We start from the raw sequence: 12,086 nt of genomic DNA on the forward strand, positions 1-12,086 counted from the left end.
CTACATATGTGTGTGTGTGTCTACATGTGTGTGTGTCTACATGTGTGTGTCTACGTGTGTGTGTCTACGTGTGTGTGTCTACGTGTGTGTGTCTACGTGTGTGTGTCTACGTGTGTGTGTCTACGTGTGTGTGTCTACGTGTGTGTGTCTACGTGTGTGTGTCTACGTGTGTGTGTCTACGTGTGTGTGTCTACGTGTGTGTGTATTTGTGTCTACGTGTGTGTGTGTGTATAAATTGTGTGTGTGTGCATCTACGTGTGTGTGTCTACATATGTGTGTGTGTGTGTATCTACATATGTGTGTGTGTGTCTACATATGTGTGTGTGTGTCTACATATGTGTGTGTGTGTCTACATATGTGTGTGTGTGTCTACGTGTGTGTGTGTCTACGTGTGTGTGTCTACGTGTGTGTGTGTGTCTACGTGTGTGTGTGTGTCTACGTGTGTGTGTGTGTGTGTCTACGTGTGTGTCTACATATGTGTGTGTCTACATATGTGTGTGTGTGTCTACATATGTGTGTGTGTGTCTACATATGTGTGTGTGTGTCTACATATGTGTGTGTGTGTGTCTACATATGTGTGTGTGTGTCTACATATGTGTGTGTGTGTCTACATATGTGTGTGTGTGTGTCTACATATGTGTGTGTGTGTCTACATATGTGTGTGTGTGTGTCTACATATGTGTGTGTGTGTCTACATGTGTGTGTGTGTCTACATGTGTGTGTCTACATGTGTGTGTCTACATGTGTGTGTGTGTCTACATGTGTGTGTGTGTCTACATGTGTGTGTGTGTCTACATGTGTGTGTGTGTCAACGTGTGTGTGTCAACATGTGTGTGTATTTGTGTCTACGTGTGTGTATTTGTGTCTACGTGTGTGTCTACATGTGTGTGTCTACATGTGTGTGTGTCTACATGTGTGTGTGTCTACATGTGTGTGTGTGTCTACGTGTGTGTGTCTACGTGTGTGTGTGTCTACGTGTGTGTGTGTGTGTGTGTGTGTACGTGTGTGTGTGTGTGTGTGTACATGTGTGTGTGTGTGTGTGTGTACGTGTGTGTGTGTGTACATGTGTGTGTGTGTGTGTGTGTACGTGTGTGTGTACGTGTGTGTGTACGTGTGTGTGTACGTGTGTGTGTACGTGTGTGTGTGTGTGTGTGTGTGTGTGTGTGTGTGTGTGTGTGTGTGTGTGTGTGTGTACGTGTGTGTGTGTGTGCGTGTGTGTGTGTGTACGTGTGTGTGTGTGTACGTGTGTGTGTGTGTGTCTACATGTGTGGGTGTCTACATATGTGTGTGTGTCTACGTGTGTCTACGTGTGTGTATGTGTGTTTCTACATGTGTGTGTGTGTGTGTGTCTACGTGTGTGTGTGTATCTACATATGTGTGTGTGTCTCCATATGTGTGTGTGTGTGTCTACATGTGTGTGTGTGTGTGTGTGTGTATGTGTGTGTCTACATGTGTGTGTGTATGTGTGTATGTGTGTGTCTACGTGTGTGTGTGTCTACATGTGTGTGTGTGTAAATTGTGTGTGTGTGTGTGTGTCTACGTGTGTGTGTGTCTACATGTGTGTGTGTGTCTACGTGTGTGTGTGTGTCTACGTGTGTGTGTGTGTCTACGTGTGTGTGTGTGTCTACGTGTGTGTGTGTGTCTACGTGTGTGTGTGTGTCTACGTGTGTGTGTGTGTCTACGTGTGTGTGTGTGTCTACGTGTGTGTGTGTCTACGTGTGTGTGTGTCTACGTGTGTGTGTGTCTACGTGTGTGTGTGTCTGCGTGTGTGTGTGTCTGCGTGTGTGTGTGTCTGCGTGTGTGTGTGTCTGCGTGTGTGTGTGTCTGCGTGTGTGTGTGTCTGCGTGTGTGTGTGTCTGCGTGTGTGTGTGTCTGCGTGTGTGTGTGTCTGCGTGTGTGTGTGTCTGCGTGTGTGTGTGTCTGCGTGTGTGTGTGTCTGCGTGTGTGTGTGTCTGCGTGTGTGTGTGTCTGCGTGTCTGCGTGTGTGCGTGTCTGCGTGTGTGCGTGTCTGCGTGTCTGCGTGTCTGCGTGTCTGCGTGTCTGCGTGTCTGCGTGTCTGCGTGTCTGCGTGTGTCTACGTGTCTGCGTGTGTCTACGTGTCTGCGTGTGTCTACGTGTCTGCGTGTGTCTACGTGTCTGCGTGTGTCTACGTGTCTGCGTGTGTCTACGTGTGTGTGTGTGAGGGGCGGGGATCGGACGAGAGCCGGACGGAGAGCACAGAGGGCATGTGGAGGGAGAGAGGGAGAGAGGGGGGGGGGAGCTGCACGGAGAGCACAGAGGGCATGTGGAGGGAGAGAGGGGGGGGAGCTGCACGGAGAGCACAGAGGGCATGTGGAGGGAGAGAGGGGGGGAGCTGCACAGAGGGCATGTGGAGGGAGAGAGGGGGGGAGCTGCACGGAGAGCCCAGAGGGCATGTGGAGGAAGAGAGGGGGGAGCTGCACGGAGAGCTGAGCCCGGAGAGCTGCAGAAGGCATGTGGGGGGTCCCTCCTGCAGGTGAGGCAGCGGCGCCGAGGAGCGGGCGCCTCTGCTCGTGGGTAGTGTTGCTGGAGGCGCCGGGGAGGCTGGGGTTTGCTGTGAGGGGGAGTGGGGACAGGTGAAACGGTGGCACCGAGGAGCGTGCGGCGATGTCCGTGGGTAGCGGTATCAGTGGCTGGTGAGTGTGACCAATGAGAGGTGTGCTGGGGCGGGCGGGCCAAGGGAGCAATCTGATTGTCCGGAGGCTGAGTGACAGACCGACGGACCAATCAGATTGCCCCTAGACACGGACATACAATGGTTTAAAAAATATAGATATAGATCAAATCAACCAATGAAGAGAGGTCTTCAGATTCAGAAAATGAAATTTGGTCATGCATCAACATTTCTTTGATGCAAACCTGATGCAACTCTTCAGGCGAAGTAAATATTGCACCTGGTGTATCAAATGAGAAAAAGAAACAATGGAAGAATTAGGGGGTGGGGGTATATATCAGTCTCTGTGATGCAAAACCTGGGTAAAACATCTGCACCCAATTTACCATCACCAAAAATATATATTCCTTAGGCCTGGACTCTTAGGTACCTTCACTCACCAGGCCCAGGACACCAAGTCTTGTCGTGCCCTCCTTCTCCATGGCCCTGGGTTGAGCAATGCAAAACAAATGTGTGGCTGAACTCTCACACTGTGACAGGGGTTAAAAAGAGAAGGAAGAGAAAGAATTCAGAGGCTACTGATTCCAAAGATGATGAGCTGGTGTGGGAGATGTTCTGGATCCAGATTGAGCCATTCTAGATCTCGGGACAGTGAGCTAATCAGAGTGAACAGACGTTTGAATCAGGGAGGGGTGGGTGTAAGATATGAAAACATTTATTGGTTAAACAAAAGCTGAAGTGCTAAGAATAAAACCCTTCAACATTGAAAGGTCTTGAGTGTCATACTCCGAAGAGCATTTATAATTTGTTATATCACTGTATATCAGGAAGAATGAGCAATAAACAGTCCAAAAAATACCAAGACACTCAATAAATGTTCAACTGAATTTAAGAAATAAGATGTAACATCACAAAGTTCCCTACAGGTAGAGGAAGAAATGTAGAAAGAAAAAAATATATACAGTATGAAAAATTAACTATTACTATATCACAGAATATACAGTACATGCCGCTGTTATCAGAAGATACAGGGTTTATTATTACCTGAGGGGGAGGGGTGGAGGTTATCAGGCAGAAGTTCTACAATATAAAGTGATTGGGATTGAATGATAAACCAGTTCTTCGCCTCTGTTGTACTTGAGGCGGTTCTTAGCACATGTGGATATACTGTATGTAGATTCACAATAACTGCAGCACCGCTACGGTACTGGTCTTGGAGAGCAGCACCATTCTATTTTTATTTTAATATTTGTTGTTGAGCCTTTTATAGGATCAGCAGGAAACTTCCTCAGTGAAGTGGTTTTACATGATCTCTCCAGACCATAAAAAGTCTCAGTCGAAGAGGAGATCGTTTGTAGCTGCAACTGCTCGCGCAGTACAACATCTCTGGGAAAGTTTTCTGAGCATGGGAATCATGTGTTGAACTTTGTATATTGCAGCAATCTACAGCACGTCTGTATTTCTATAGTGCCAATCCCATCACGCGCTTTCACGGTTGCCCTTTTTTTTACACATGCAGCCACCTCTGCGGTGAAACCTTGGAAATAACACATTCTGCAGCAGTTTAAAAAAAAAGCAACGTGGGATTATCAAGCATTTCCACATGAAAGTGAGTTACTTGGCTGTAAACTGGAGCAGCATCAGAGAGACTCATAAATAGTTTATTCTCTGAAGCAGGGATCAAGCCCACACCCTTGTACAGTACAGATGCAGCGGCCGTTATTCGAACAAATCACGGAGCCGTTTTCGTGTGCGCTGTTGTACTCCACGTGGCATTAACGTGGCCAATCGCCTCAGGCACACATGATTATCGCGGTTGCTTAGTTGGAATTTCATGGATTCTGTTTCTTTGTGTGCAATGAAATGCAATGAAATGATAGAATTGTAATGTGTATAGTACTGTGCTATTGTGTCAATTTCAGGTGTTTAAAAACCAGAACACTAAAATGCCATTTTCTGCACTCGCCTGCACTCGTGTCTTAAGGCGGTAAGGTTGGAATAAATCACGCGCCATGACATGGGTATTCCGGGGTATACACCGCGTGAAGTGTTCGAATAACGGCCGCTGCATCTGTATGTGCAAGAACAAAAGTGCCACACCCACGCTGTCCTGCAAGTCACACTGCTATTACCTGCTCAGATGCAGCTTCTGGTAGAACAGAAGTATTGTCTGCCACAGCCAAGTGCAGTCGGCTTCGAACCAGTCTTGCAGGCGGAACAGCGGGGAGATGCAGCCTGCTGCCGTGATGTAGCTGGAAGAGCCACATTCTACGAGGTAGGATAGGAGAAGCCCAGCGCCGGTGCCTTCGCCTGCAGCAAAGAGCCGAGTGGAGGGCTGGCAGTGGCGGATATATCGAATGGCTTCCCGGAGGTCGTTGGGGTCCCCGTAAGACTGCAGCTTGGCTGTGCTGAGAGGGCAACCGTTTTGGCAACGGCGATTAAAGATCACAGCTTGGTAGCCATGAAGAAGGGCCAAATGGCACATCTGGAAATAGGCACATGAATAACATGCATGATGCATTTCGTATTGTTCTCTTCAGAATTGTGAAACATTCAGAGTGTAAATGCTGTCCAGGATAACAGTAGCGTTAGAGGGAAGATTGGAAAAAAGGGACTCGAGGGTATACATGTATCTTATTGGGAAAATAATCCATCAGATAAAACTGAATGGCATTGCAACAAATGGTGTTAATGGTGCTAAATAAGACTGCACAGGCCTGAAATAGTACTATTTGCAATTACAGAATGGAGCAGGGGTAGCCATCCCTAGTGCTCAAGGGTCACCAACACGTCAGGTTTTCAGGATATCCCTGCTTCAGCACAGGTTGCTCCACCATTATGATTCAGCCACTGATTGAGTCACCTGTGCTGAAGCAGGGATATCCTGAAAACCTGACCTGTTGGTGGCCCTTGAGCACTGGAGGTGGCCACCCATCCATGGTATAGACGAATAAATCCTTGGGTGGTTTAACCCGTTAGTGTAGTCTAATCCCAAGGATGAACAAGGGGTTAAGGCAGTTTCCCCTGCTCAAGCAGTAACATAATACAGCAAAGTTCATGTTAGGACAAAACATTACCCATTAATTAAAAGCAATTAGCATATTATGCAATGAAGACAGTCTTCCCCTCTGCACTTTCTTGTTTGGGAAAAGCAACCTGAGAAAGGCTTTGGGTGTTGTTTGTCTCCAACGTAAATCTGTGGTCCTAAAATTACTTATTAATAATAATAATAGTAATAACAACAACAAATAAATTATGTTCTTGGTGTTTCTGCTCTCTAAATGGAGGCCCTGACAACTTGGCTCTGAAAGCTTGTTTAGTGCTTTCGTGACCGCATTGTCACTTTATGACAATAACCCAAATCAGTCGCCACATTTCCAGTTATTTTCACATAGGAAAGTCTACACACCCACATTATGCATTGTGCACAGGACTGAGGAGCAGAATGGGTGGTTACTATTGTGACAGGATGGCTCTAAACAGGATACATTCGTAAAGGAGAAGGGTACAGTATTGTTCCAGCAACAACTGTGCACTGATTGCCATATAAATAGTGGAATGATAAAGGTGGCAGCAATGCAATCTCTAACCCAAAGAGCATACAATCACATTTAGGAAAGCCGGGCATAGGATGGATAAAGTGACTTGACACCGTCATAACAAGCAATACATGTCTTAAAGAGGTTAGCTCACACAATGTGAATACATGATGTGAAGTACCAACCTTTATTAAGCTCTTGTACAAGCCTGTCTGAATTTAAAACTCCTTAAACTGTGTAGTCTGGAATCTAATCTGAATTCATATAACTATTATTATTGTCTTACAAAAAATAAATGTGCAAAGTACCACTTAGGAACACTAATTATTATAATTAGTGCAACTAATGATTGCACCTCTTTACTGCCAGAATGACCTGCAATCACCCAGCAGCTGAAGTTAACATACTTCCAATATAACTGGCCCACTCGCAGTGTAACTCTAAATTCAGAAACAAACATAGAAAAGAAGGAAGAATTTCTCACATCCAGACATATCTTTGGTTGAGGTTTAGCAGTCACGAGTTTGAGTCTCATTATGGCATACAGAAGTATGAACTTTCAATTGTATTAAATTCCAGTTCTGCACTTACTGCTTAATAATGTCATCATCATCATCATCATCATCATCATCATCATCATCATCATCATCACCATCAATAATAAAATATTTTACAATTATCACCCAGAATACTGATAAAAATGTATTACAAGTCCTAATATTGCTAACACTGATAGTATTGGACGGCAATATTTAGAATAACAAGTGCTCTCTATATAAATGCTGACACTATGTTATGTTTTCTTCCTATGACTGTATGTTAACAGCAGTCAATAATACTGCTAATAATTGATCACAACAATACTGAAAATAATAGAAAATGCTATTGATAACAGCATTGATTCGCCTTCTGATAAATAATACATAAATTTTCTATTCATCTTAAATGAAAGATTCCCAATAACTGCACAACTCTGTCATCTATCGCCCTCTCAATACTTTGCTTATGGTGTAAGTTACCTTGCAGGTGTTCCTAGTGATCTTATACAAAAAAACACTAGATGGCGCTCATACACTCTAAAAAACACACAACTTACAGTAAACCATGCAGTGATATATAGTGACTAGTGATATCAAAAATAAATCAAAAATAAAGTGCATGAAGTGATAAATAGACACTCAAACCCTTAAGGACTGTTTCACTGTCCGCAAAGTAACAGGAAAAGGAATCAGGGGAGCGTCAGTGCCTAAGGAAAAAATGTGATACTCGCATAGTGCAATATGTTAACAATACACATACACAGGCAGAGCTCTCATAAGAGCACAGTGAGGCTAGATATTAATGATCACTAAGTATCAGAAATATTAGCTGTGTATGGGCATCTCTAATGACCCATACACACAGGAACATAAATAGGAGGTAGGAATCCAAAAGAGAGACACCAATCCAATACTTAAAAAATGTAGATATTTATCCAGCATTGATAAAAATTGGAGGCTTACAGGATTCCAGAAAGGTAACAGCAAGTTTGTACACATGAAGGTTCACTCGAGTCGCGTTCTCGGGATCTCTGCACGATGCTGCTTCCTCATCCGGTCTCCGACCTGCGCTGCTTCAGGGGGCCGATACGTCACTTTCGGGTTCTTCAACACGTATTGCGGACGTCACCGGAACTCCACAGCAGGCTCTCTCCCTCTGGATCTCACACGAGGGGTTACGCTCTACTAGTTTCGCCGTACGTAGTGACGAAGCCGTGAGAACGCGACTCGAGTGAACCTTCATGTGTACAAACTTGCTGTTACCTTTCCGGAATCCTGTAAGCCTCCAATTTTTATCAATGCTGGATAAATATCTACATTTTTTAAGTATTGGATTGGTGTCTCTCTTTTGGATTCCTACCTCCTATTTATGTTCCTGTGTGTATGGGTCATTAGAGATGCCCATACACAGCTAATATTTCTGATACTTACAGTAGTGATCATTAATATCTAGCCTCACTGTGCTCTTATGAGAGCTCTGCCTGTGTATGTGTATTGTTAACATATTGCACTATGCGAGCATCACATTTTTTCCTTAGGCACTGACGCTCCCCTGATTCCTTTTCCTGTTCCTAGTGATCTTGCCAAATGAGTTTGGGATGACCAGTAAGATGGGCACGGTGGAGTTACTAGAGTCCCTCCTTCTCCTCTGATGCTGCCCGGGCTTCACAGCCCAATCCAGAGCCACTAGCCCGTCATCGCTCATCTGCAGGTACTCTCTTACAAAATGAACCCCTCTGTCCACCGGACCCAGCATGCCCATCAAGGTCTGCAGGGTAGGGAAGGTCCTCCATAGCCACTTGACATTGGAAAACCCATTGAAGGTCCAGCAATGTCTTATCAGGTAGTTGGCCAAAGCAGAAGGCTTGTAGATCAACTTACAGTACACCCTTGCAGACCATCCACACTCTTTGCAGAAACAGTTGCCCAGAAACTATTGCTGAACCACATCTTACATGACCAGAGAAGCAAGAGAAGAAGTGCCCAAGCAGGCAGCCCATTGTAGCATCTCAGTGGCAGGCACTGCAAGGACCTTTTTGGTGAACTAAACCCAGCAAAGACAAATGAGAACAGTGAGATGTCAGAAAGTGTTCAGACGTGCAGGTGCTTCAAGCATTGTGGTAGCTGGGAGATGACAGAAGGAAGTGCTCAGAGCAGATCACACATCCTTCTCTGGCTGCGCGGAGAGAGAGGCTGCACAAAACTGAGCATGCTTTGCTATCAGAGACCGAATCTCACCAGACTAAAGGCTGTTTGCCACAAGTGGGCGGAGAAGGGGAGCTTTCTTGACACACACAAATTGTGATGATCACTCCCCTGTACAGAGAGGGAGAGAAAGGGGAGAGAGAGGGAGAGAAAGGGGAGAGAGGGAGAGAGGGGGGGAGAAGGGGGGAGAGAGGGAGAGAGAACGATTTCTTACGTCAAGATGCTTGACACTCCCGAGTATGAGACTTTCTAAACCTGTAGGCGATCTCCGCAAGGGCAATGAGTGAGGTAAGTACCCCTCTCTGTGCAATAGAAGCGAGGGGAGCTACGGCAGGGCATGGGAAGTGAAGTGCGTCCTGCAGTGGGATAGGAAGCAGAGGTATGCATGTTCTCCTCCTAGTTACTGGGGCTGAGCCATGTGGAATGGTTACAGAAGGTGAGATATGGTACATTATTAGGGCAGCGCTGTAACAGGTGGGTGAATAATTATTGGCACTACTGTAATATAATAGGCAAGTTCCCTCTTGTGTAGTATAGCTAGCATAGTCAGAACATGCTCAATAAGTGTCCTTCTGTAGAACGGAAGCGACAGGGAGCAGTGGTACTGTATGTCCCTCACTAAGATAGTTAGAAGAGGCAGGGAGCAGTGGATACTGTATGTCCCTCACTAAGATAGTTAGAAGAGGCAGGGAGCAGTGGATACTGTATGTCCCTCACTAAGATAGTTAGAAGAGGCAGGGAGCAGTGGATACTGCATGTCCCTCACTAAGATAGTTAGAAGAGGCAGGGAGCAGTGGATACTGCATGTCCCTCACTAAGATAGTTTGAAGAGGCAGGGAGCAGTGGATACTGCATGTCCCTCACTAAGATAGTTAGAAGAGGCAGGGAGCAGTGGATACTGCATGTCCCTCACTAAGATAGTTAGAAGAGGCAGGGAGCAGTGGATACTGCATGTCCCTCACTAAGATAGTTTGAAGAGGCAGGGAGCAGTGGTACTGCATGTCCCTCACTAAGATAGTTAGAAGAGGCAGGGAGCAGTGGATACTGTATGTCCCTCACTAAGATAGTTTGAAGAGGCAGGGAGCAGTGGTACTGCATGTCCCTCACTAAGATAGTTAGAAGAGGCAGGGAGCAGTGGATACTGTATGTCCCTCACTAAGATAGTTAGAAGAGGCAGGGAGCAGTGGATACTGTATGTCCCTCACTAAGAAAGTTAGAAGAGGCAGGATAAATTACAGTAAGTGATTTATTCCGTTGAATGAGCAGAGAATGGCTGATAAGAAGTTCATTATTTTCCATACCCCTGTGGCAGCTTCAAACACCTTTTCTTATTTAGTCATTGTATAAGGATTTAATATATAAATATATATATACGCAAATATAACTGTATGCTCATCTGCATGTCTTAGGCAGGTCTGCAACCCCGCCTTTCCCCATTATCACCCAGCATACAGCACTTCCACTGCAGCAAGGGATTCTGGGAAATGACATGCAAATGAGCACACAGTGTCACTTTTTGCCTCAATAACCATTTTTAACATGGTTCCCTATAGGCTTAAGCTTGCTGCATGGTCACAGCTTTGAGCACAGCCAGGGTTAAGGTGCATACCCAGAAAACCACCCACAGCTTTTTTTTTTTTTTTTAAATGTTTATTCACATTCACATATTTACAAACGGTAAATAATAAAACTTTTCAATCAATAATAACTAAGCAAAATTAAAAATTATTCTTTCATAATTTTCCAATACAAAAATAATCTCAGTTACTTCACAAGAACCTTCAAAATACATTCTACTTCCAACAAAAAACCACCCCATACTTTACAAAAAAAACCTACATTATATAATTCTATTTACATTCCTTCCATTTCGTTTATATTTCTATTTTTTCCCTACCCCACTAGACACATCAAAAAACCCATCATTATTCCATCAGTTATCATACATTCTTTCCATTTCAAAAACCAACCATTTACATTTCTATTTTTTTTCCCTTCCTCCTCTCCTCTTCTTTCTTCCTCCTCCCCTCAAAAGCCACCTTACAGTATTTGCATATTTAATTTACCAATCATCATCTTCTCGGTCTTCTAAAATACCACCCTTACCGTATAACCATTCCCAAAAAACCTCCTCTTTTTCTCTCTCACTTCTAATCTCCTCTTCTTCCTTCTCACTTTCCCCTTCCTCCTCTATACTGTCCCCCTTTCCTTCATCCTTATCCTCCTCCCCTATACTGTCCCCCTTTCCTTCATCCTTATCTTCCTTCTCACTTTCCCCTTCTTTTCCCTTTCCATCCTCACTGACAAAACCTCTGAGCTGACCTTTCTCACTATTCTGCACCTGTACATTAGTCTTTTCCGGACTCTGTCTCGTCACTTGTCTAGCACGATTACCCACAATTGATGACATTGTACTTGTCCTTTTTGTGCACCAAATCTCACTCTTCTTTAAACACTTTCTCGCCAAATGTCCAGACTCATAGCAAAAGTCACATTTCTTTTATACTCTGCATTTTGCAGCCACGTGACCCTCTTTACCACAGTTGTGACACACCATTCGCACCTCCCCACATCTCTCTTCCAAATGTCCATATTGTTGACAGTTCTTACATCTCTTGCGTTGGCCCCAATATTCCAAAAAGCCTTTTTTCCCACCCACCTTGAAAACAGCAGGGGGGTGCATCACTCCCCCTGCACATGCTGGGTCCGGTCTTAGACGTACGTGAAATTCCCGCTTGCCATTATATATCCCATAGCAATTCAAAAGTTCTTCACCATCTCTTACAGTTGCACAATAATGTCTCAAAAACAAGGCTATCTCCTCCTTTTTCACAAAAGGATCATACATGTGCACAATTATGCTTCTTTCCTCCAACAAAAAACTTGGGATAACACTGATCCCCTTCATCTTCTGGTCACTCGCGTTTTTCTTGCATCTCTCATATGCACTCAAGCAGTCCTCCTCCTTGCGGAAGGTCACATCAAAGATTCCCTCTTCCTGGAAGTCCTGCAGACAGTAGACTTGTGCAATCTTCATCTCCACCAGGTCAATCAAGATCTCCTCCACGATATACTGGAGTCTCACCCGGGCTCTCTCCGCCTCAACCACCAGGAATCTGATGGTCTGCTTTCGGTTCTCCATTGCCGCCGTCTTTGTCCTCGTCATCCTGA

At 44.8% G+C, this 12,086-nt stretch overlaps 1 protein-coding gene across 1 annotated transcript; it reads right to left on the reverse strand.

Moving 5' to 3' along the window:
* Positions 1-2,778: 2,778 nt before the first annotated feature.
* On the reverse strand, positions 2,779-8,718 carry LOC142490671 (protein ABHD15-like). The gene is given in 6 exon segments (XM_075593090.1): positions 2,779-2,912; positions 3,063-3,118; positions 4,765-5,117; positions 8,257-8,589; positions 8,592-8,688; positions 8,690-8,718. Coding segments are annotated over 6 exon segments (1,002 nt in total).
* Between the last annotated feature and the right edge of the window lie 3,368 nt (positions 8,719-12,086).

The sequence above is a fragment of the Ascaphus truei genome, chromosome 3 (assembly GCF_040206685.1).
Source record: "Ascaphus truei isolate aAscTru1 chromosome 3, aAscTru1.hap1, whole genome shotgun sequence".
NCBI classification, from domain to species: domain Eukaryota; kingdom Metazoa; phylum Chordata; class Amphibia; order Anura; family Ascaphidae; genus Ascaphus; species Ascaphus truei.